This window comes from Myxine glutinosa, chromosome 7, assembly GCF_964187855.1.
Source record: "Myxine glutinosa chromosome 7, kmMyxGlut1.1, whole genome shotgun sequence".
NCBI classification, from domain to species: Eukaryota; Metazoa; Chordata; class Myxini; order Myxiniformes; family Myxinidae; genus Myxine; species Myxine glutinosa.
This window is the reverse complement of record NC_136267.1, coordinates 65,634,175-65,660,916: the sequence shown is the minus strand read 5'-3', so window position 1 is coordinate 65,660,916 and position 26,742 is coordinate 65,634,175. Positions and strand designations below refer to the sequence as shown.

The 26,742-nt window shown below is 44.1% G+C and overlaps 1 protein-coding gene across 15 annotated transcripts in view; it reads right to left on the bottom strand.

The window, feature by feature from the left end:
* The window catches only part of MCTP1 (multiple C2 and transmembrane domain containing 1), a 264,386-nt gene that overhangs the window by 44,416 nt on the left and 193,228 nt on the right, over positions 1-26,742 (bottom strand). For 14 of the 15 annotated variants that reach the window (XM_068122490.2, XM_068122489.2, XM_068122491.2 and 11 more), the window contains 3 exons: positions 24,203-24,319; positions 23,658-23,714; positions 1,294-1,403 (listed from right to left, as the gene is read on the bottom strand). In XM_068122490.2, the coding sequence (XP_067978591.2) occupies positions 1,294-1,403; positions 23,658-23,714; positions 24,203-24,319 (284 nt within the window). Of the gene's footprint in view, positions 1-1,293; positions 1,404-23,657; positions 23,715-24,173; positions 24,320-26,742 lie in introns of all 15 variants that reach the window. The other variant, XR_013624092.1, reaches the window with a different exon arrangement.

Sequence of the window (26,742 nt, the reverse complement as noted above, 5' to 3'; positions counted from 1 at the left end):
GCACCGACACATAATGCCAAACCAAGTAGATGTTGAGCACCGACACGTACTGCTAAACGAAGTAGATTTCGAGCACCGACACGTACTGCTAAACCAAGTAGATGTCGAGCACCGACACATACTGCTAAACCAAGTAGATGTCGAGCACTGACATGTACTGTTAAACCAAGTAGATGTTGAGCACCGACATGTACTTGTAAACCAAGAAGATGTTGAGCACTGACACGTACTGCTAAACCAAGTAGATTTCGAGCACCGACACGTACTGCTAAACCAAGTAGATGTCGAGCACTGACATGTACTGTTAAACCAAGTAGATGTTGAGCACCGACATGTACTTGTAAACCAAGTCGATGTTGAGCACCGACACATACTGCTAAACCAAGTAGATGTCGAGCACCGACACATACTGCTAAACCAAGAAGATGTCGAGCACCGACACATAATGCCAAACCAAGTAGATGTTGAGCACCGACACATACTGCTAAACCAAGTAGATGTCGAGCACCGACACATACTGCTAAACCAAGTAGATGTCGAGCACTGACATGTACTGTTAAACCAAGTAGATGTTGAGCACCGACATGTACTTGTAAACCAAGAAGATGTCGAGCACCGACACGTACTGCTAAACCAAGTAGATTTCGAGCACCGACACGTACTGCTAAACCAAGAAGATGTCGAGCACTGACACGTACTGCTAAACCAAGAAGATGTCGAGCACTGACACGAAGTGCTAAACCATGAAGATGTCGAGCACCAACACATACTGCTAAACCAAGTAGATGTCGATTGACTTTCCTAGAGGTTGGTGCTTTTGGTGATACAAGGAGAGATCTCTTTCCAGATTGGTGAATTTAGTTTGATGAAGGCTATCTTCCATGTCATTGACCATCACATTGATTAATCAATCCAGTTTGATGGATCAATCAATTCGATGTATCCATGGGAAATGAGGTCCAAATTTATAATCTGTTCGATAACCTACCTAATCTTCATGAAGGACATCGTGGGATCTTTAACGTCCACCAACAACCAAGATATCACACTGTCTTTTCCAAACTTAACTCCAGATCAAACCCATGATTTACGCACAAGCCTTAGATTACTCTTAAAAGAAAAAATGCATCAGGAAATCAAAATCAAAACTAAAGAGTTCAAATATTGTTTCAAAAAGGATTACACATGGGAGGTAAAATAAATGTGTGATGTCACAGATCCTGTAACACTATCACAGCCACCCACAGCAGAACATGTGCAAATAGCTGTGCGCTCACTGTCATTCTCACTCACTTCTTGACGCGTTCTCCAAGTGAAGCCAGCTTGCCCAGCATGTTCTGCACACTGATACACACCTCTTGCATGGCATGAAGCTTGTCTATTAGACCTTTTCTCTCCGAGTCCTGAACAAAACAAAAACAAAAATAACTTCAAATAAACCAAAGCCAAACAATAAACCTCGCGGTCCGGAGTGTATGTGCACGTTCGATTGCAGGGTTGTTGATTCCAAACGCCTGCCCAAGGACCAAGAACCCCAAACGCATTTTTAAGACGGCACTGCCATCTATAGGCCAAACTATACTTTCTGTCGAGAGAAAATGTCCAAACGATCATGTATCTGACATCAAATTCACACTTTAGATATCGGTTAGATTACATGTTAGAGCATACAAAACTAATTTCCACGTAGAGGGCGAGAGGGGGACCTAATGTTTCACTCCTTGGATGAGTGCTGAGCATGCAGTTTAAAAACAAGACCGATGGGCTAACAACGGCGTAGCCGGGCTTGTTTGATACTTTATTTGAAGAGGGTAGTATGACCTGGGTGGGGATACCAGTTAGCAAATAATGTACGTATTAAAAAAAAAAAGACTTCAGGCATGGACAGCCGGTTCGTGAATGACTTGGATAAAAAGAATGGCGAACGGCAAACCATGAACCAATAAATTCCACATTCCTGCGCCACCTTCAGTCGAACGTCAGGCATTGACAGCAAGTTCTCTACATTTTCATTCCAAACAGCATCATTCATCATTCCAATCACCAATTAATACGATGGTTTTAATATATCAAAATATAATGTTAAATCACGATTGTATTGAGATATCAAAGCAACGAACCATCATCATCGGATTTGGGAGCAAGTTCCGCGTCGATCACATTTCTTTATCATAATTGAACTGAGGAATTTCTGAAACCTCTTACCTACCTTACGACACCCGCTGGGACCCCAAAATAGTTAGGGCATTTTATAATTTTTTTGAAAAATCTGTGAAAAAATTGCTTACCAATAGCTTTCTTCACCAATGTGTTCATGTAGGTGTCTACAAACACCTCTCAATTTAGTCCTTCCCAAATCCTTGGGGAAAAGTCAAAATTCAAAATGGCGTCCAAAATGGAAAAATTGTGGATAAAGTCATAGTTTGGCCAGAAATTTAATACTTAATATGGGGAAGAAACCACAAAAATATTGTTCTAGGACAATTGTGAACTCTTGCTAAGCATATTTGTATTATTATCTTGCTTTATATCCAAGATGGTTAACCTTTATATCCATCTTGGCTAACCCCCGCTCTAGCAGGGAACATGGCCTTAAAATGCATGTTGTTGTTGTTGTTGTTGTTGTTGTTGTTTATATCCAAGATGGTGGCCAAAATGATGTCCAAAATGGCCGCTAAAATGTGAAAATTGTGGATAAAGTCATAGCTTGGCCAGAAATGTAATAATTATTATCTTGCTTCAATAATAGGTGTCTACTGAGACCTCTCAATTGATTCAGTATGGAAGGGGATGTAATAGCTGCACCTGGCCATGGCTTGAGGTGTTTCATCTGTGATGATCCTGGGACTGAGATGCAGAAGCTGTCAAAAGTCACCCAAAAAGGCCACTCACAGATGTTATCATATTCTGAGTGTGTGGACGATGCGGCGCTGATCAGGAGACTAAATGAGGACTGGAAAAACGGAGATGACCCCAAGTTGAGATATCATTTGGATTGCAGAACCGAGTTATACAATCGTGTGAAAAGTATATCCACTGCAACTGCAACTGCTAATCGTAAGTTTTTAGATTATCATTCAGAAGAAGTAGCCACTTGCAGAGATTTCGATCCCAATCTGTTATAAGTTGTGATGTTGCAAATGAAGAAAAACTAACCAAAACTACCTTTCTACACAATCCATTCCCTAGGACAAGACTGACGAGGAGGACCGAAGGTCAGGCAGGATGAAAAGACGACGGGTATTCTCTGGGTCAAGTACTTCAAGTGCCGGCAGCTCTAAGTCCAAAACCCCATCAGTACACCTTGTCTACCGTGATGTTTGTATACTCTGTAACAAAGGCATCAACGTTAGAGCATTGGCCAGATACCCTGGTAAGTTGCCTGTCAGCCTGTCAGCCTGTCAAATCATTAGAGAGCTTCAGAAGTGGACCCAAAGTCAATGGGAAGAAGCTGGTTATTGACTCACTCAAGCTCTTCAACCGCCTCATCATCATCAGTGAGAGTGAAGTCAAGACCAAAGAAGCCCTGCGATTTGAGTTGACGCCAACACCGATGTCTCTATTTGATAAAGACCAGAAGTTGCGAAAGCCAGACAAGGCTGCCCTAGCAAGGGTCCTGAAAGCATTTGTGGAACCCGTTGAACAACACCCCTGCACGAGCCTGGTGATTGATGGTGGGTGGCTCCTGCACAACGTCAGATGAGAGGCTAAGCTCACCTGGAAGGACATCGCTGAGAGCTACCTCCGGTTTGTGAAGTCCATGGGGAGCCATTGCCTCAGGATCACTGTGGTCTTTGACGGATACGGCAGCTCCACCAAGGACCATGATCACCTGAGACGAACAAAGAACGCATGCTGCGACATTCTGATTCGCCCAGACATCAAAAGCCTCGTTCCAAGAGAAAAGTTCCTCGACAACAAGAGCAACAAGACCCAGCTCATTCGGCTACTTGCTGAGACATTCGGTAGAAATGGGATCAGTGTACAGGAATGCCCCGATGATGCAGACACCTCTATCGTCCGGGCAGCTCTAGATCTGGCAAGAGAGTCCCCTGTTGAGGTGAGGGCTGAGGACACCGACATCATGGTTTTGCTGATTCATCATGCTGCAGACCACCCGATCTTCCTCAGAACAGCCAAAGACACATCTTACGATGTCGGAAAGATCCAGGAGGCCCTCCCAGAGAGATACCGGAAGTATCTGATCTTCTTGCACAGCTTCTCCGGCTGCGATACAGTGTCCGCGATTTCTGGGTTTAGCTAATCAACTTTGCTAACCAAGCTCTGCAAGACTGACAAAGCAGAGAGGGCCATGGACGTGTTTCTGGACATCCGAGCCAAGAAAGATGACATCATCAAAGCCGGCTGTGAACTATTCAAACTCATGTTCCGCGGGAACCCATCCAAAGACTTGGGGGGACTTGAGATTTGACATCTTCAGCAAGCGGGCCGCTGCTGGGAGCATCAAACCTGAGAAACTGCCCCCGACAACAGAAGCTGCAGCACAGCACTCTCTCCGGGCTTATATCCAGACTAGAGATTGGCTGCTGCTGCAAACTCCATCATTGGATGTCCTGGACTACGGATGGAAACTCGGTGACCAAGGTTATGCGCCGGTCCCTACAACAGACCCTATCGCACCGGACTATCTTCTGAAGTTTGTCTGCTGCAACTGTGAGGGGGAATGTAGCACACTCAGGTGCTGCTATAAAAAGCAAGGAGTCAAGTGTATTTCTGCTTGCGGCAACTGTCATGGTAACTCTTGCCAGAACATCAACCAGCCAGATGACGAGAGGAGTGTGGGATATGCTGGGGATTACGATGAGTAGGGTGAACTAGAGAACTGACTAACCGAGGTTTCAATTGAGATACATTTCTATTTCTATATAAAGCTATGACTTTATCCACAATTTTCACATTTTAGCGGCCATTTTGGACATCATTTTGGCCACCATCTTGGATATAAAGCAAGATAATAATACAAATATGCTTAGCAAGAGTTCACAATTGTCCTAGAACAATATTTTTGTGGTTTCTTCCCCATATTAAGTATTAAATTTCTGGCCAAACTATGACTTTATCCACAATTTTTCCATTTTGGACGCCATTTTGAATTTTGACTTTTCCCCAAGGATTTGGGAAGGAATAAATTGAGAGGTGTTTGTAGACACCTACATGAACACATTGGTGAAGAAAGCTATTGGTAAGCAATTTTTTCACAGATTTTTCAAAAAAATTATAAAATGCCCAAACTAAAAACGATCCACAGAAGGTTATTAGATTTCCTTTTATAAAATATGGAACTGTAATGATTACTAAACGTATCCCCCTGTTATGTGACCAGATCCTCAGCTCTGATTGGTGTACGTTTATGGGGACATGCATACGGACAGACGAACATTGTTCTGGACGGCATTGGCCTATGGCCTACGCCGTAAAAAAAAAAGAAGGCGTAGAGCATAATGACATTAAAGTTGAAGGCTCAAGTAAATATCAATTTAAAAATCCGATATCAGAGGTCCAGTTCCTATTTTCATTTAAAATGCAAATTTTTTTTTTTTTTTTTTTTTTTTTTTTGTATACTGAATCGAGGCTCGTGAAAGAGCTAACATTTACTTCACAAACAAATCAACCAGACAAACAAAATATATAAAAAGAGGGAGCGGAAAACAAGATGGGGAGAGAAGGGAAAGCACACAAACACAACATTTGAGAGCAGGGAGATGTGTCGAAGGGAGAGGGCTTGGGGGAAGGAGGTGTGGGAAGGGGGGGGGGGGGGGAGGGAGAAGTATAAAACACAAGGACACCAAGGACTTCCAGGACAGAAGTTGGTATTTCAAAAAAGTGGAATTGGGGTGAAATTAGCGGGGGTAGAAAAGATCAAGGTTTTGGATGGGGGAAGATAAGAGATGGTGGTGAACAGCTGTTTTAAAGACCTGGAGGGTGGAGTGGGATTGAAGAGAGTGAGGGAGTTTGTTCCAGAGGCGGGAGAAAAGAGGTATAAAGGAGTGAAGGTGAGCAGAGAGTCTTGATTTTGGCAGTTTGACCATAAGAGGGTTGCAGGCAGATCTTGTGCGACCTGTAGGAATATTTGCGGGACAGAGCCCAGAGAGAGCTGGGGGGGCAAGGCCAGAGAGGAGTCGGTAGAAGACGGAAAGACCACCAACCTGCCTGCGGTGAGTGAGTGAGAGGCCTTTGGAGTTAGCTTCATCGCGGGAGATTCCAATGATTCTGAATGCTTTGGTTTCAACAGCGTGAAGACGAGCTAGGTGTGATAGTCCTTGAGCCAACCGGCCATATTTTGAAGTGAATGCTCCGGCGGGGGGAGTAATTCTCATTATGATTTTCCATTAGACCAATGTCTCAAGTGTCAGAAAAGGTGTGATGGACATCTGAGAACGGTAGCTTAGTGCCCGGATGGACGCCATCTTTGAAACCACCCAGCTCGAAAATGCCCATTTGGTGGGGTACATTGTTGCACGTGTATCTGGACTTCTATATTAGCTATCGATGTGCGGTTGACGACTAAATATACGTCCGATGTGTACCGTCTAAATAAAAAATAATATGAAGCATTTTGTTTTAGATTAATTATTATAAAAATCAATTATCGAAAAAAAATCATATATTTTTCAATATTTTATTATTAGACTTGTACTTTTTTTAGTGAAACAACACTGGTATGATTTTCCAAATTATGCATTGTGCTACACCGTTTATCTGTCTATAAAAATAACTAAAAAACTAAAACATATCATCCACCACGAGTTTACACAAAAAATATATGAAAAGGCATGCCCTTTCCACAAACCGAAACTATGTCAGTTGGAATTTCCCGCCGATAATCAACCCACAGAACCCAGTGCCGAAAGTGACGTCAGTCTATTCTATATCTATATTCTATATTCTATATCTCAGTCTGAGATTTGTTGCGGTGACCTGATTAATTTCTGAGGGGTGGGGGGGGGGGGGGGGGGTGGGTGGCTTAAGAACTAAAAGTGAACATGTTAGATGGCGCCACATACAACTCTATTATAGAGTTGTATTGTGGCGCCATCTAACATGTTCACTGACTTGGATGAGTATGTCTATGTAAGCTGGCGAGCTTTTCGGATATCGGAGTAATCTAACGTCAGTCTTTTTGTTCTTTCAGCTGAGATGGCCGGTGTCGAGGCGAAACGGGCGAAGATTGAACCTGAGTCCGGAACGTGCATCCTGTGCAGCAAGAAGTCGCCACTCTCTGAACTAAGCAAGGCAGCGGGCAACAGTTCTTGGAAGACATTGTGTGACGCAGCCGCAGTTAGAAACTTTTATCCAATTCTAAAGCTAGTCCAAGAAGGCGCAGTTGAACTTCCTAATATTCCAATATTATACCATAGGGCTTGTAGATCATACTTCACTCACAAAAACCACCTAGCTACTTTGACCAATGCAGCTAGAAGTTCTTCAGTTGATACTGGCGATGCGGTGCGACGGCGATCATCACGGGAAGAGACAGGATCAACTTCAACGGTCTACGATGATAAATGCATTTTTTGCCAGCGTGCTTCAAAATTCATAAAAGGCAGTCGTACCCGTGAAACAGTTGTCTTGGCTGTTGAACTTCGAGCAGATAAGACAATAAGAGATGCTGCGACAGCTCGCAATGATGAGAGAGTTTTGGCATTGACTACACGAGATATGGTTGCAGCTGAGGCTCACTACCACTTCTCCTGCTATAGAAACTACACACGGCCCCAAAAACCTCAAGTAGAAACTGACATTGAAGATATTATCGAGAAAAAAGAAATGATACGATGTATATTCAATTTCATTCGCACTGACTTGTTCTTGAACCCGAGGATTGTTCCAATAGTTGATGTTGCAACAGATATCCTGTCTTCAGATACATTTTCAGTTGATGTTCGTGACTCCATCAAGAAGAATCTGCAGCGCACATTACAAAGAGAGTTTGGAGAATCGCTCATCTTCTTCAATGTGAAACACCGTGTATACTTGATGCCCGATAATCTGACAAAGCGAGAGATTGCTGCAGAGTGCGTAAACCTGAAAGCAGAAGTGAAAGCATTTGAACGAACGGACGGTGAAAGTAACATTGTGCGTGCAGCTACTTCACTGCGACACCAGATCAAAGATGCTCATTACAATGAACGTTGGCCGCCTCAGCCAGCAGAACTCACTTCAGATTACGTGAAGATACCAGATTCTCTTCGTGTATTTCTGCATACTTTGATTTGCGGGAGTGGGGGTAGCTCTGCGCGTGCCGACACACTGGTATGGTCGATGGCTCAAGATATCATCAATGCTGTACACCGGGGTACCATCAGAACATCGAAGCATGTCCTACTTCCGTGGGTCATGAAAACGCTCACCGGTAATACAGAGGTCATCAGAATATTGAATCGACTCGGGCACGGATGTTCGTACACAGTTCTGGAAGAAATCGAGACAGCGCTATGCATAGACAAATTAGCAAGTGTGGAGAAAGATACAGTACCACTTCCGTCACATGTGCGCCCTTCGGTCCCGACTGTATTAGCATTCGATAACATCGACAGGCTAGAGGAATCGCTGAGTGGTGGCGGAACATCGCATCGCGTCAACGGTATCATCGTCCAACCGAAGTCGCAGTCGTGTTTGCCGCCCCAACCTCCATCGGCAGTATCCAAAGCAGATAAGAAGCGATCTATCCCGTCATCCAGCGATTTAGTTCCAATATACAGCGGTGGGAAACGAGAGGGCCCACCTGCAATCAAGCCTGCAGATCTTTCTGACACTCTTGCAGGCGCAACATCCCTTGCACAGCGCCGAAATCACGTATGGATTATGACTCGCATGCTGGAACCATGCGACCAGACAATCAGTTCGTGGACTGGTTTCAACATCATGACTAGAGATCGTGTTCAGGTGACGGAGGATGTAGTTGGCTACCTGCCGACTATAAACGCGCCTGCCACAGATATGGCAACAGTGCAAGAAATCCTCAGAGAAGCTCTGAACATCATGTCATCACTTCAGCTTGAGCGTATACCGGTGGTGCTAGACCAGGCACTATTTGCTAAGGCGACCGAAATAGCATGGAAAGATGTCGATCGATATGGAAGAATCGTGCTCATGATGGGGAACTTCCATACCATCTGTAACTTCATGTCGAGCATTGGGAAAATGTTTGGAGATGCAGGCCTTCGGGATGTAGCTGTTGAGTCAGGAGTAATCGCTGAAGGTTCCATCAACAGGGTTCTGCAAGGCAAGCAATACAACCGTGCTGTGCGACTCCACAAGTTGATGTACGAGGCACTAATGCGCATCATTTGGAAGGGCTTCCAGGTGTGGATAGAAAGCAATCATCCTGACAAGGAACCCCAGATTCGAAGCACTGACCTCAAAATTCGCAGCATCAAGGAGGATGTTTGCCACGAGACTCTCGCTGCTGCTCTCGATGATGATTCATGTGTACAGAGCTTTGACATGTTCGCGAAATACCTACATTTTCTGCGAACCAAACATGGAGACCTGGCTCGCTTCTGGATGATGTATATTGATATGGTAGAGACCCTGCTGGGGTTGATTCGTGCGGATAGAGAAGGCGACTGGATGCTTCACTTGGCTTGTGTCAGAAGAGTGATCCCTTGGTGTTTCGCAATGAACAAGGTGAACTATGCTAGATATCTACCAGTGTACTATGCACAGATGACGCAACTCCACGAAACATGCCCCGAGTTGTACAGGCATTTCAATCAAGGCTACTTCTCCGTACAGCTTAGACCAGGGAATCCATTTGCCAGAATCGCTGTTGATCAGACAACAGAAGAAACAGTAAACAAAGATACGCAAACAGCTGGAGGAACACGAGGTTTTAGTCTTCGACAAGGGGCTGTGTCACGATACTATCTAACTGCAGAAAATCGGGCTACTGCACTGAGGCAACTACGAGAAACTATCCTTGTGAATGGCAGCGACACATCTCACGCCAAGCACCCTGACTTGTCTACTTCTCGCATCAAACGTGATGAGTCTGGCGTCACAGCTATCTGTGATCTACTGGAAAATGACTGGACCAATCCATTCGCCGATGATCCGTCATGTCTTCTCAGTATATCTACCGGAGCGGCTGCGAGGGAGGACGTTTCTAATGACCTACTCAACACCCTGCAAAAGGGGGAAGCGGCGTATCAAAGCTTCCAGAAACGTCTTGAAGAGGGAACAGGCTTTCATGACACATTGAACAAGCTAAACTTGAAGACCTTTGGTAAGATCAAGCAGAAAGTTGTGAAGGGCACAAACAAGGAGATCGTCCTGAGAGCTGACAGACAACTGTTTGCCACCATGATGCTCATCGCCAAGACAAGGAACCTCGACATGCAACTTGTCCTTTGTCACCCACTAGGGCCGTTACCATGGTCTTTGGCAAACGTTGATGGGTCAATGAAAAAAACGAACAAAGCTGCACTTGCGAAACACATGGAAGGTCTTGTGGAACCAGCCGAGAACGTTGACAAGCGAAGTGCAACAATAATTGATGCGATGGCTCTCATACAAAAGATGCATGGCGAGAACGACACGTTCGAAGAACTATCTGACCGCATCCTTGCTGCAGCGCTTCACGCTGGTCAAGGCAGTGAGCGCATCGATGTTGTCTTTGACACATACACAGAAGAATCCATCAAAGCAGCTGAGCGTGTGAACCGCGGTTCAAATGAAGGCATCAGTTTCAGCGAGATCAGACCCGCACACAAAATCATGAACTGGCGGCGTCTCCTTGCTTGCAGCCAGACAAAGGAGAAACTGGTTGTGTTTCTGGCGGAGTCGTGGAAACATGAAACAAATCGCGAAAAGCTAGGCAACAGAACACTATGTCACCTGTGGTGAAAAATGTCTGGTACTGACCCGCGATAGGTGGAAGTTGGTGCAAGCACTCGAATGTAGCCACGAGGAAGCAGACACGCGTATGTTTCTCCACGCAAAGCACGCCGCTACCCACTACAAGACGATCGTCTTAGTGGCAGATGACACCGACGTTCTGATCATCAGTCTTCATCTCAGCAGAACCATCGATAGTCAGCTCTTCATCAGACGAGGAACAAAGGTTCGAGTCAGAATGATCGACGTTGGAAAGTTGGCTGCGGTATTGGGGTCTGGAGTTTTCAGTGCATTGCCAGGGCTTCATGCATGGAGCGGGTGTGACACTGTGAGTGCTCTGGCTAGCCAAGGAAAGATAAAGGCTTTGAAGCTTGTGCAAGCGAATGAGCTGTATCTTCAAGCATTCACAGATCTGGGATCTTCGTGGAATGTACCAACAGACGTCTTCAATAGCATTCAGGCCTTCACGTGTCAGCTGTACGCCAAGAACACGAAGATCGTCGGTGTTAATTCGCTCCGTTATCACATGTTCTGTGCAAAGAAGGGCCAGATCGAATCTGGACAATTGCCGCCTTGTGAAGACTCCTTGATGCAGCATACGCTTAGGGCCAACTATCAGGCGGCTATCTGGCGACGCAGCCTTGAAAACCTACCAGACGTCCCAACACCATCAGCAGGACATGGTTGGGAACTCGATGATGGCGGTTCGCTCACAATCCGATGGATGGCGGGTCTACCAGCTCCAGATGTCGTCTTGAATCTCATCTCATGCACATGCAGAAGGACGTGTCGACCGTCAGATTGCTCCTGCATACTGAATGGGTTGAAGTGCACTGTTGTGTGTAAGCTGCAGGGATGCTCCAACATGGTGCAGGATGATGCTATCGTGGCTCAGGATGCCAATGACTCTGATGGCGACTGATGATTAACTTTGTGTGCACTGTATATTGTATAGCATATGTTGTTCTCTATTATAATGCAGGCCAAATTGCCTGAAAATCTTTATAGACAGATAAACGGTTTAGCAAAATGTATAATTTGGAAGATCATACCGGTGTTATTTGACTAAAACATGACATGTTCAATGATACCTCCGCTTGCTTATTAGGAATATACATCGTATGGTGTTAAAATCAGCTCCATACGTCTTTCCAAACTCTAGTAATGAATAATTAATATAATTGGCGGCCATTTTGAAATCCAAGATGGCCACCAAAGTACAGATTTCCTATGTAACAATTTCCGCCTGCTTATTAGATATCGTATGGTGTTAAAATCCTCTCCGTACGACATTCCTAACTTGCGTTATCGTCAGAATAGATAATGCCAGCGGCGGCCTAAGTCATTTTATGCCTCTTTACATTTATTTGTTGTAAACTCGTGGTGGATGATATGTTTTAGTTTTTGAGTTATTTTTATAGACAGATAAACGGTGTAGCACAATGCATAATTTGGAAAATCATACCAGTGTTGTTTCACTAAAAAAAGTACAAGTCTAATAATAAAATATTGAAAAATATATGATTTTTTTTCGATAATTGATTTTTATAATAATTAATCTAAAACAAAATGCTTCATATTATTTTTTATTTAGACGGTACACATCGGACGTATATTTAGTCGTCAACCGCACATCGATAGCTAGTATAGAAGTCCAGATACACGTGCAACAATGTACCCCACCAAATGGGCATTTTCGAGCTGGGTGGTTTCAAAGATGGCGTCCATCCGGGCACTAAGCTACCGTTCTCAGATGTGCATCACACCTTTTCTGACACTTGAGACATTGGTCTAATGGAAAATCATAATGAGAATTACTCCCCCCGCCGGAGCATTACTTTTGGTCTGGCTCAAGGACTATGAGGCACGAGCACCAGCCCAGAGGGGAGAGCAGTATTCCATTGAGCTGCAGATGAAAGCCTTGTATGTGGTGAGGAGCTCAGTTGTGCCAAGGAAGGACTTCGCACGACGGAGGATGCCCAGTCGGCGACTGGCTTTGGAGGCCAGATTTGAAATGTGGTTTTCCCAGGAAAGATCATGGCAGATAGTGAGACCCAAAAGCTTGAGTGACAGAACTTCTTGGAGAGGATTATTCAGAAAGTGGATGGGAGGGTTGTCCAGTCGGTCTTTTCGGAGAGACATCGTAAGAGTGTGAGATTTGTCAGGATTGAAAGACATGTTCCACTTGTTTGCCCAGTCTGTGATTTTGTCCAGGTCTGCAGAGAGTGAGGAGGCTGCAGACTGCCGATCTGAGGGATGAAGAATGGAGCAACAGAGAGTAGAGTCATCAGCAAAGAGATACAGAGGATTTTCAAGAGAGTCAGAGAGATCATTGATGAAGACCAGAAAAAGCACAGGGCCCAGAACACTGCCTTGTGGAACTCCAGCCTGAACAGGAAGAGGAGATGAGAGAAACCCATTCAGGGCCACACGTTGACTACGACTAGAGAGGAAGTCCGCCAGCCATGCGTGGAGATTTCCATGGATACCAAAAGAGGAGAGTTTGGTGAGCAGAGCGGGGTGCCAGACCGTATCGAAGGCACGTGATATGTCAAGGGAGACTGCTCTAATTTCCTGTTTGGCATTGAGGACCTCCATCCATTGTTGAGAAAGCAGAAGCAGCATGTCCAGAGTAGAGTGTCCAGTTCTGAAACCAAATTGATGATCAGAGATCACGCCATTGGAGAAGAGGAAAGATTTCATATCTGAAGCAATGATGGATTCCATTACTTTGCTGATAATTGGGAGAAGGCTGATTGGTCTGTAGTTGCTGGGATCTGTTTTTGCACCTTTTTTGTGCAAAGCGGTGATGTTGGCAGATTTCCAAGCAGATGGAAGATGACCTTGAGCAAAAGAGAGGGTGAAGAGAACAGAAAGAGGGAGTGAAAGAGCGGAAGAACAGGATTTTAGGACCCGTGGGCTGATGCCGTCAGGTCCAGTTGCAGAATCTGAGTCGAGGGTTGACAGAAACTTTTCCACCTTGTCAGGAGGAAAAGACACAGAGTCCAAGAGCAGCTGGGTATGACTGGGTACGGTGTGTACAGAGAGGGATGGGTTTGGGACACAAGATTTAGAGGCAAACACAGAGTTGAGGCATTCAGCTTTTTCACGTGCTGAGTCAGCCGTGTGGCCATTTGAGGTGAGGGAGGGGATGGAGGGGGAACAAACACCAGAAACAGATTTGACCAGATGCCACCAGGATTTGGAAGACGGAGACAGATAAGAGAGTTCGATCCTGAGAACGGAGAGATATTGTTTCCTGGCTCTCCTGAGGGTGGACACACACTTGTTTCAGGCTTTGTGAAAGGAAATGAGATTTCCTTCCGTTGGATTTGCTTTCCAGGAGACGAAAGCAAGTTGTTTCTGGGCAATAGCCTCACCACAAGATTCCGTGTACCATGGACGGGAGGAAGGGTATGACAACAGAAGACGAGATGGGATAAATCTGTGCATGAGAGAGAGCAGTTTGCTTTGGAAGAATTCCCAGGAAGAATTTATGTCAGAGGCAGTAGAGATGGGAGACCAGTCCAGATGATTGATGGCTGCTTGAAGACCGTGCCAGTTGGCCTGAGTGAAATGCCATACTCGTCGACGCTGAGGAGGCTCTCTGAGAATGGTCAGAGAGATGTCCACTTTAACAAGCACATGATCAGAAGAGCCGATTGGAGCAGAAGAAGAGCAGCAGACATTTTCAGGGAAGTTAGTCATAACCAAGTCCAGAAGAGAAGATGCCCCGTTGACTGAAATCCGGGTCGGGAAATTGACAGATTGTGTCAGTCCCAGTGAGTCACAGAAGTCCTTTGCTGAAGAGCCATGGCTGGTGAGAGAGGTACCCACACCCAGCCAACTGGCATGGTGACAGCTGAAATCACCACATATGAGGAAGAGAGAGTTGGGATGGGTAGATAGAAGTTGGTCCATATTCTCAGACAGCGAGATGTAGATGGAGTCATCACTGTTTGGTGGACGGTACAACACACATATGAACAAAAGGTGGGAGCGAAGGGGAAGCCGAAGCCAAAGGTATTCCTAGGGGTGAGGTGGAGAGAGGGCAGTGCAGGGCGAGTGAGGAAGAGAGTTTTTTATAAAGATAGCAACCCCACCTCCAGGACGAGGCTCAGGTCTATTATACCGGAGGAGGGAGTAACCTGGGAGAGATACCAAGGAATCAGAGACATCATGAAGGAGGAAAGTTTCTGTTAAGCAGATCACGTCTGGTTTGTCAGAAGCAACCTGTATGGAGAGATCAGACAAGTTTGAGCGAAGGCCCCGGATGTTTGAGGTCCATACTGTTGAGGAAGAGGAAGGGGGAGCATCGGATACAGAACAGGGGGGGGGGGGGGAGGTAGCGGTAGGGTAAGATGTGGAAGAGGAGGAAGAGGTAGGGAGAGCTGTTGAAGATGTGTCGGAGATTACAGAATAGCTTGGAGAAAGGGAAGAATGGGGCGGACAAAAGGTTTGATGGTGATTGGGAGAGGCGGAGTTAGGTGTTATTTGACGAGGGGGAAGAGCGAGGCAGAAGGTTGAGGGAGATGAAGGTGAAAGTTGGAAGGGGGAAGAAGCGGGGAGGACGCTTTGAGGAGGAGGGGTGAGAGGGGAGTCTAGGAGGGGAGGAGCGAGGGAGAGTCTCAGAGGGGAGGGGTGTGGGGGGAGATTTGAAAGGAATGGGTGATTGGGAAGATTTGGAGGGGAGGGGCAAGGGGGAAGATTTGAAAGAGATGGGTGATGGGGATGATTTGGAGGGGAGGGGCAAGGGGGTAGATTTAGAGGGGAGGGGTGATGGGAAATGGGATTTTGGGGTGATGGGATTTTGAAAAGTGTACGATTAATGGGAAACGAACATTTATTGCAAAATGAGTTTCTTGAGACATTCGAGTCAAAAATACGTTTGAGAACGCTGGAGGGAGGATGGAGTGCTGGAGAGTTTAGGGAATGAATGAAGGATTCATTCCTTCATTTGTCCCAGTCCCAGCTGAGTACGTAGCTAATTATTTTGGAAACCGAGGTTCAAATCCCATATAATGCAGAGAATAAATCCCAAAGTGATGCAAATCCAAAACAAGTCTAGTGAATGGGAAAAGCATGAACAAAAATTTGAGGAATTTTAATGTAACCTTTGGCACAATCCAATCAAATCAATTTATCGAAGGACTGTTGGTTAAATGGGCCACCTGGGTTGTGTGGCCACTATTGCTTGGCAGGATAGGTGTGTACACTTCACATCATTTCATACATAATAATGTGCTGTTGTTTACAATACAATGAGATGAAATCAAAATTTCTCAATATTGCAAGACGTTTTCACACTTACTCAACCTGATACTTCCTCGAAAGATCCAAAAGTTTAATTGAACAAGAACTTTCTTGCCTTATGCACGATGTTGTGATATTTCAGATTCTAGATACCACTGATTATATATATATATATATATATATATATATATATATATATATATATATATATATATACACAAATAATTATTTCCTCTATCCATAACAGTTGCTCTTTTACCATCAAACATGAGCTCTCTTGTCGCTATCATCAAGAGCTTTCCAGAACCAAATCATTTGAATGATAATTTTTAGTGAATATGGATAAAACACAAGCAAGACAAAATCACGTGTTGCAGTATGATTGTGGGATGTGTAGTAGACGATGGCAGTGACAGACTCAATCAGCACACATTGGTTTTACCACCTGCTGTTTTGTTCCCATTGGTGCTTTAAACCCCGTATTACGCGTATGGCTCAGGCTACAAAGAGCTGTTCCCAGCACTCCAATTTGTTGGAGAGCTGAATAAGCTGAATCTTTTGGCTAACAATGTACTTCAGATAGGTATGGTTTCATTGAATATATGTCCAAACGTTGTTCTTCATCTGACAAATGGTAAGCTTTTTCACCATCCACTAATGCCTCCAGGCCAAACGTCCAGCACATTGTCCTTGCCCCCTCCCCCGTCCTCCTCTTCATCTTATTTCTTCCCTTCCCACCTTCTTCTCATTTTTATAATTTTTTTTTTCACTCCAACCTCCCACACACTTTCACATTCCCTTTCTTTTGACTATATAATATGGAGATGGCCACAAATTATTATCAGACCATCCAAGAGGAAAGCCAAAAGCAAGAGCGATGGTCCAACAACCGCATAGCCGGACTTGGATCTGCTGAGTGGAGGATCTGCTGTCCCCCTGTCATGTAACTAGATCCTCATCTCTGATTGGTGGATGTTTGTGAGGGACATACATACACCAGATGGACAAACGCTGTTCCACACGGAATAGCCCTATGGCCTATGCAGTAAAAATATGGCTGCCGAACCACATGACCAATAATGTCGTAAAAAAAAAATTCTCGACCAATTTATCCCGAGTTCACGCTCAAGAAATTTCATACTGATTGGATCAAGTATTCTACTTGTCGATTTATGACGTCATAATGAAGGCATCTATGGCATCATCATTAACATGTTATTTCCTGTGGGGAGTACTTTACAATGAGCTGCTTTTCAATTTTTTCCATGGAGTGGTTTAGTTGATATAGAAGTGTAATGTTTTTCGGTTTTTTCAAGCGTCCATGGCACCCATAACACGTGACCTATGACGTCATAATTATTAGTAAAATATCTACAGGAGGAGGTGCTCCTATGGTAAAAATATTTCTGTCAATTGCAGCAACGGTGAGAGCAAAAACGAATTTTAAAGGGAATAGACCCGCAAAATGCCGGCGGAAGGGACATACGTATGCACGTACATACATACATACATACATATATACATGCATATATACATACATACATACATACATACACATACACTTACACATACACTGGACGGACGGACAAACGCTGTTCCACATGGCATTGTCCAACGGGCTACGCTGTAAAAACGCCATTTGACCTTTACTTCCTTTGTCAACAAACCTTCTCTGATGTAATCATACATTTACCATATATGTGTGATTACATGTATGCTTACGAATTACAGTATAGTTAATAAACTGATTATCTTCACTAACATTTAGCTCCCTGTACCCTAAACACCATTTGAGAACATTGAATAAAGCCATTGTTGGAGCAAACCCGAGTAGTTTCTAATGTGGTGAAACATTCTTGAACGACTGTTTTTATTTTTGATTTGACTGTAATTGACTCTGATTATTCAAATTTGAAATATAAAATTCATCCACTTGATTTTCGTTTACATTAATTGCATCGTTAATTAACAAAGCATCGTAGCACGGACTATCACCTCTAAAAATTGTTCTGTTCATTCAAGCTATGCTACACTTATAAATAACATATCGACGATCGTGAATTACAGTAACATTTGGAGAAATATTTACCAGACTCAGTGACGTTATGGTTAGAACGTCCGCTCCAAGTCTGTTAGGGTTAGGGTTAGGGTTAGGACGTCTGCTCCGAGTCTGTTAGGGTTAGGGTTAGAACGTCCGCTCCGAGTCTGTTAGGGTTAGGGTTAGGGTTAGAACGTCCGCTCCGAGTCTGTTAGGGTTAGGGTTAGGGTTAGAACGTCCGCTCCGAGTCTGTTAGGGTTAGAATGTCCGCTCCGAGTCTGTTAGGGTTAGGGTTAGGACGTCCGAGTTGTTAGGGTTAGGGTTAGGACGTCTGCTCTGAGTCTGTTAAGGTTAGGGTTAGGGTTAGAACGTCCGCTCCGAGTCTGTTAAGGTTAGGGTTAGGGTTAGAACGTCCGCTCCGAGTCTGTTAGGGTTAGGGTTAGGACAACCGCTCCGAGTCTGTTAGAGTTAAGGTTAGGAGTAGAACGTCCGCTCCGTGTCGGCTCAGTCAGCGGTTCGAGTCTGACTTTTAAAATAGTTTGTGCTCCTTTTTTGCATTTATAGGACAGAGGACAAATAAACCCTGTGGGTTGGCATTCCATGAGGGCGAGTTGTGAGTGTGATGTGTCAGTGGGAGAGGGAAAGGTGGGGGATTACTCCTCAATAATTACCTCACTGGTTATGGAGTGACATCGTGAGATGTCGCCGCTGGCATCCAGAGTTCCCCAGGAAATTACATCACTTCCCTCAAGATAACAAGCCGTGTTTGTCTGCTATTTGAAAAGATGTCCACATGTTATCTTGTGGTTGTCTGTGTGTGTGTGTGTGTGTGTGTGTGTGTGTATGTGTGTGTGTGTGTGTGTGTGTGTGATTTGTATCAGAACCTCCCTGAGCCTTAAACTCCTTAAAAATATCCAATTGTGGTGACATATAATGGTGTTTGGCAATAGTAGACAATTTTTATACGGAACAACAGAAAATATTCGAATTTTTTTAAAATCAAGATTCAAAGACTTTCTCATTTCGTTCTTAGAACATGAATGAGTACAACAACAACACAACATGCATTTTAAGGCCGTTTTCCCTGCTAGAGCGGGGGTTAGCCTTGCGGTCCCCATGACAATCTTCTCCATTTTGCCCTATTTTCTGCATATCTCCTTGTTAACCCCCTTGCCCGCATTTCTTCTTCCACCACCTTTAGCCAAGTCTTTCTCGGTCTTCCCGGTCCTCTACTTCCTTCTACATTCATTTCCATTCGCAATTCATCATTTGTCTTCCTCTCTCTCAACGATACTCCAGACATCCACCGAACCATTCGCATTTCCACCCTTTCCAGCCTTTGTTGCTGCTCTACCTTCATTACCCATGTCTCGCTCCCATAAATCATAACACTTCTCACACATGCAGCATACACCTTTCCCTTCCGCTTCAACGACACTCCCCTCCTCATCAGCACGCCACTCAGTTCCCGAAACTTCTTCCATGCACATCTCACTCGAGCAACCGTTGCCGAGTCTGATCCACCTTCTCCATTCAGCATGTCTTCAAGGTAACAAAATGTTTTCACACCTTCCAGCTTCACGCCGTCTCCAAGATCCAACTCAATATTTCCTCCATCTGCAGCTCCCTCTGTGCACACCTTACACTTGAATGTAGCTGCCTCACTGGTTAATGACCCTCTCATGAATGAGTGCAAAGTATTAAAGTTACTATAGCAATTTCTGGCAAGACATGCAAGATTATACAAATTCACTGAATATGACTGCAAAGGAAAACAAACTTGTGTGTAGGACTTGGTACACATTAAAGAAGAAAAAGTAGAAAGAAATCGAAGAAAGTCAAGTGTTTCAACCAAAATCCTGCAAGCGTTGTTGAAAAAGCAATACAGATTGTGCCCCCTTTTTCGATTTAGCGTTGCTACAGTATAAAGCCTACATTATCCCTGCTGAGCTAATTAACACTTGTTTACAGGCAGAAATAAGAGGGATAAATAGCAAAAGTGCTCAATTTTCACATCTGCTTCCTCAGTCAAACCAATTATGGCACAAATCCTCCCATAAATACAGACAGGCACCCTAACACTATCTCTGGATGGGGACATTGGCAGCAAGCAACAACAATTAAAAGTTAACAAACACAATTAAATGTTAAAGAAACATAATTATCTCAAACATCATAGACTCCTTTAGTGCTGGTTCTCAGCTTAAATGATAACATCCAGAAAGCAGTCTCTTTTATTACCCTCCAACTGGTTAAAGTACTGAACGTTTAGTTCACTCAGTATGTTATTTTACTTTCGGCTGTATTCTTGTCATTGCTAAGATCTCAGTTTAAGAACAAAAGTTAAAAAGGAGACAAAGGGGAGAGAGAGAGAGAGAGAGAGAGAGAGAGAGAGAGAGAGAGAGAGAGAGAGAGAGAGAGACAGTGACAGAGAGCCAGAGAGACAGTGAGAGAGACAGACAGTGACAGTGACAGTGACAGAGAGAGAGAGTGAGAGAGAGACAGTGACAGAGAGCCAGAGAGACAGTGAGAGAGACAGACAGTGACAGTGACAGTGACAGTGACAGTGACAGTGACAGTGACAGAGAGAGAGAGAGAGAGAGAGAGAGACAGTGACAGAGAGCCAGTGAGAGAGACAGACAGTGCCAGTGACAGTGACAGTGACAGTGACAGTGACAGACAGAGAGACAGAGAGAGAGAGAGAGAGAGAGAGAAATACAATACAGATGGCTGATACCCTAGAATACCCCATTCCTCACTCCCCCATATTTTTGGGGGTATGGGGAAATCGATCTGCATGATATGAAAGCTAAATCTCGAACGGTTAAAATCTTGAAGGTTTTGTTTTTGTTTTTTTAATTCAAATTTTCAAATTTCTTATTAAATAAAAAATGTAAACATCGCTTACACAAGCCAAGTTACCGAGATAGTTGCCATGGCAACATAATTGAGCAATCACAGCCGTGATCTAATCAGGTTGAGATAATGTCATGAGCAATAGATAGCTGCAATATGAAAGCTATATGTTCAACGTTTATTGAACCATCATGTACACAAGCCAAGTTACCGAGATGGTTGCCATGGTAACACAATTCAGCCAATCACAGCCGTTATCGAATCAACTTGAGATAATGTCATGAGGAATGGATATCTGCAATATGAAAGCAAAATGTTCAACGGTTTTTGAAATATGACGTACACAAAAGTACATGGACGGATGACCCGGTCGGTCTGCTCGGTTGATCGGTCGGACAGAGCTCATTTAAATGTTTCCTGTCTCCGAACTTGTACAAAAGAAAGAGCTCACCTCACAATGATCAGTTTACTTCAAAAACAGATATTTAAGTTTATGTCGAGTACGACAAATATTACTTATTTAATGGCTCAATTATTCCCACCTTATTGTAGGGTTGGCCGGGGACATTTTTCCCAAGTCTTTCATGACCTGACGTTGGACTGAATGTCGAAAATTTGGAAAAATTGTTTACAAAATGCCGGTGATAACTCGCCTATTCTACATGAAGGACACCGTGGGATTTTTAACGTCCGCCATCTAATGCTAGCACATGGGGCACCAAGTTTAACGTACATCCGAGGGACAGCCAGCACTTTGTGATGTCATGCCCTGCTAGTGCAAGATTCAAACGCAGGAAGGACAGCTCCACACCATCCTGTCTGATAATTGTAAAATTTAAGTTTGGATAATAATCTTTACATTACCCCAAATCATCGAGTTGCATAATTATGCACTTAGGATGCTGAAAATGTTCTCAGAGCGACATATCTTGAGGTAGTTCAAGTCTTCTACCGACTCCTCTCCGGCCTTGCTCCCCCAGTTCTCTCTGGGCTCTGTCCCCCAAATATTCCTACTAGTCAGGTTCACTATGTTTTTTCGTTCAAAATCATGGTAGATTAGCAAACCTATACATTTTTGGAAACGTTATTACATGGAAAATCTGAAAATCAATGTTTACATTTGCCAATTCCGACCAATTCGATTCGACCAATTCGACCATTCGACCAATCGCTTCGATCGACCATTCGACCATTCGACCATTCGACCAATTCGATTTGCCAATCAATTTGACCGACCTTTGCTTGTGTGGAACGGACTGTGAAAACGATGCGGACTATATTGTCGGATACGACACACAGGACAGTGATGACGAACTCTAAATGGCATATTCTGTAATCGTGTATGTTTGATGCCATTGACTGCCTGTGTATATTTTGTCATTGACTGCCTGTGTTGATGTGAAGTTATACAGACTGCATGTGTATATATGATTTTGCTGACTGCCTGTGTATGTTTGGTGATATGAATTATTGTGACACATTTTGATGTTATTAACTGCCTGTACAAAATGATAACATGTATTTGATTATGCAACTTATCGCGAATATAAAGACAGTATTTTGCAATTCAAAACCTTTGATTCGTGTCTTACCATTCCCCATAGCACTAATTTGATACTTTCATTAGATTCCTTGTCCCTGAAAATATAGGTTTAGTATATTTTTAAAAGTTTTTAGGGTAATTAGAGGCAGAAATAGAACAAAATATGTATTTTACAGTGGCCATTTTGAAAATCCAAAATGGCCGCCATACAGGTATCTCTCCAAATGTAAACATTGATTTTTAGTTTCCTTATGCTATAACCTTTCCAAAAATGTATAGGTTTGCTAATCTACCATGATTTTGAACGAAATATAATTTATTGACATAGTGAACCTGACTATACAGGTCGCACAAGATCTGCCAGCAACCCTCTGATGGTTAAACTGCCGAAATCTCGGCTCTCTGCTCACCTTCACTCTTTCATTCCTCTTTTCTCCCGCCTCTGGAACAAACTCCCCCACTCCCTTCAATCCCACTCGACCCTCCATGTCTTTAAAACAGCTGCTCACCACCATCTCGTATCTTCACCCATCCAAAACCTTGATCTTTTCTACCCCCGCTAATTCACCCCAGATACACTTTTTTTGAAATTCCAACTTCTTTCCTGGAAGTCCTAGCAGTGTCCATGTGTTTTATACCGCTCCCACCCCCACACCCCTTCCCATGCCTCCTCCCCCAAGCCCTCTCCCTCCCACAGATCTCCCGATGTCCCTGTTCTCCACGGTTGTACTTGTGTGCTTCCCCCTCTCTCCCCATCTTCTCTCCCGCTCCCTTTATCTTATGTTTTATGTGTCGGTTTGTTTTTATGTGATTAATGATAGCTCTTAAACGAGCCTCGATCTTGTACACAAAAAAATAATAAATAAATACCGACGGTTTATTTCTTAATTTTTAATGCATGAATGAGAAAAATACGGTGTTTCTTTACTAATTATATATATTAAACTATATATATATAAAAACTTCAAAATAATGTTTGCACTTCATGGACTGTCTCATTCCGAGAACATCTGAACTCCCTTTCATATATCGCGCAATTCCAAACACCTTTCGGACTTTTTAAGAAAGAGTTAATTGAAAGCTTTTGAGAGATATATGTTATCCAACCTTGTCATCCTTTTCCTCTTCTTCTTCTTCATCCTCCATCATAACACAGTCAACCTCCTAATAAAGACAAAGAAAAACAAATTATCCTCTTTTGGACAAAGACCGTCCCTCGTCTTCGGAAGACCGCAGTGGACTGTTTCGCCAATGCTGCAATTTCCAATAATCTTCATGATATTTGTGAATCATTTCAATTAAAGAAGCTTAAAATGTTTCTTCTTTCAGCAATAACTACATTACTAAGTTGTTATATGCACTTCAAAAGAACTGTTGTCGCAATAATAGGTTGAAGTAATCAACAATCAATGTGCTGTACTATGTAACCGGTGCTGCACACCTGTGTTTGTCTTTTCAGATTAAAATTAATCAATCGACAAAATGAAGATCAATAAATCAATGTTCGTGGAGGCCCACGTTCAGGGCTAAGGTTAGTGTCGGGCTAATATGGCCATGTCCTTGCCAATTCCTGAACACACCAGGCCTGCACCTGTGTCCCCTGAGGCTACAGGGGTTAATTACGTGAGTTAAAAACGACAGGTGGGCCGTACAACAGGAAAACCTCCGTCGTTGGTCCTCGTCAGCAGCAAGTAGTTCCTTCCCAGCAGCAACAGCAGAATGAGGGGCAACATGTACAGATCAAAGTTCCACACTGCCACGAGAAAGATCTGCGGGGAACATGACAGGAGGAGGTGGATAGTAGGGAAGGCCCTCCATATTTTGAGCACGAAGCTGCCCGTTAAGTCCCCAAAACATTTCCACTTTAACGCTTCCTTAGATTCCTTATGTCATCATAATTGCGGCCTAGGGACCTCTTAAGCCAAAAGCCTACTTGCGCATTGTGTGGCAGTGGTCGCATGCACCAAAGAAGCACGTCTGTTTTGGTTTCGTGTTTCACTTCCACGATGGTTGGTGGGTTTTTTTTTCTACAACAGCTGTGTCAGTAATCACACTAATTACCCTGACCTTAGACATCTGGTGGTGATCTGTGGAACGTTTCACAATGAAGTCAAAGGAATCCACTTGTGTGCAGTGTTTTAAAATGCTCCAATCGCAATCCAAACAAGACACAAAAGGAAGAATTTTGAAATGCTTCCTGGGTAACTGAATGATGGCCACTCGATTATTCGGACGTCTCATGTGACGGTCACCTGAACAATATACCTCTCAAACATGCACTCAATTCCTGGCCTTCCCTCTTTCCTTTTTATACCAACCTTCCCCCTCCATCTCAACCAATTTCAATTCTTACGCAACTCGCCATGAAAGTTGCGAAAGCGATTACTGAAGGACTCTGCATAATCTGGGATGTAACTTGCAAAGCTCAAAATTGAACTTGCAAAGGCCCACGAGGAAAAAAAAATTTTTGTATACATAGTCCAGGTTCGTGGAAGAGCGAGAATGCATCAGGACACACAGGACAAAAGGAACAGTTGAGGCTTTGGGGAGGGTGGGAACACCAACAGCAGAGTTTAAGGCCAAGATAAAGGGAGATTTGGACAAACAATAGGTGTAGGGAGGAATGAAGGGCAGGGGAGGATGTATGGGGTGGACAAGATGGATGCATAAGAAACTCTCAGGAGGGAAAACTGGAAATTGGGAAACAGGAGGGATTGCATTGCAGGGAGGGGCATGGGTGTTAATAAGGGTAGAAAAGATCATGGTGTTGTATTGGAAACAATCTGAGATGGTGGTGAACAGATGTCTTGAAGACATGGAGCCAACAATGAGATTCAGAGGAATGTGGAAGTTGTTTCCACAGGCATGAATAAATAAGAATGAATGAGTGTAGGTGATCCTGTATTTAGATAGTTTAACCAGAAGTGGGTTTAAGCCTGGTGTTGGGCTAGCGGTTAGGGTGCCAGTTTCGGATCCAAGGATCCTGGGTTCGAATCCCGGTCGATCGCTGAATTAACGCCAGGGGGGTTGACTCAGCCTGTCATCCTTCCGAGGTCGGCTAATTGAGTACCAGTTCACTGGTAATTCCCTGTGTGTCGTAAAAAGGCGACAAACAGGGTTGGCGGCAGGAAGGGCATCCGGCCATAAAACATTGCTTCAAAAAGGGGACCAAAAAACAACAACAACCACGGTCCCCAAAAAAGGCCAACCCCTGCTTTGCGGGGGGGGGGGGAAATGGCCTCTAAACGGTGGTTTTAACCAGAAGTGGGTTTATGATGTACCGTGTGTGACCTGCAGAAACCTTGGGGGCGGGGGGACAACACAAAAAGAGCAGAGGAGAGGTGGTAGGGCAGGCAGACCAGAAAGGAGGTGGTAGAAGACAGAGAGACCACCAACCTGTCGGCATTGGCAAAGTGATAGACTCATAAACTCAGCTTCATCGCGGGAGATTCCAATAATCTTGAAGGCCTTGGTTTCTACAGCGTCAAGCTGAGCAAGATGTGAGGCAGGGGATCCAGCCCAGAGGGGAGAGCACTACTCCATCAAGCTGTGGATGAAGGCCTTGTAGGTGGAGAGGAGTTCAGGTGTGCCAAGGAAGGACTTTGTACGTCGCAGGATGGCCAGTCGGCGGGCAGCTATGGAGGCCAACTTTGTAATGTGGTTTGCCCAAGAAATATCATGGCTGATAGTGAGACAAAGGAGTTCGAGTGAATGAAATTTCTCAAAAAAGATTGTTAAGAAAGTAGATACGAGGGTTTGCCAGACGGTCCTTTCAGGGAGAGATAGTGAGAGTGTGAGATTTGTCTGGATTTAAATACTTATTCCAAGTGTTTGACCAGCTTGTGATTTTTTTTCAAGATTTGAAGAGAGGGAAGAGGCTGCAGCCTGCCCGTTTGAAGGATGAGGAATATCACAGCAAATGATGTAGTCATTAGTATATAGGGAAAGTGGATTTTCCAGAAAGTGAGGTGGATCACTGATGAAGATCAGGAATAAGACTGGGCCCAGACCACTGCCTTGGGGCACTCCAGCCTTGACAGCGAAGAGGAGATTAAAGGATGCTGTTGAGATCTACACATTGGCTATGAGAGTAGAGGAAGTTAGTAACCCAAGAGTGCGGTTGGCCTTGGATGCCATAAGCAGAGAATTTGTAGAATAAGGCAGGGAGCCAGACTATATCAAAAGCATCCCA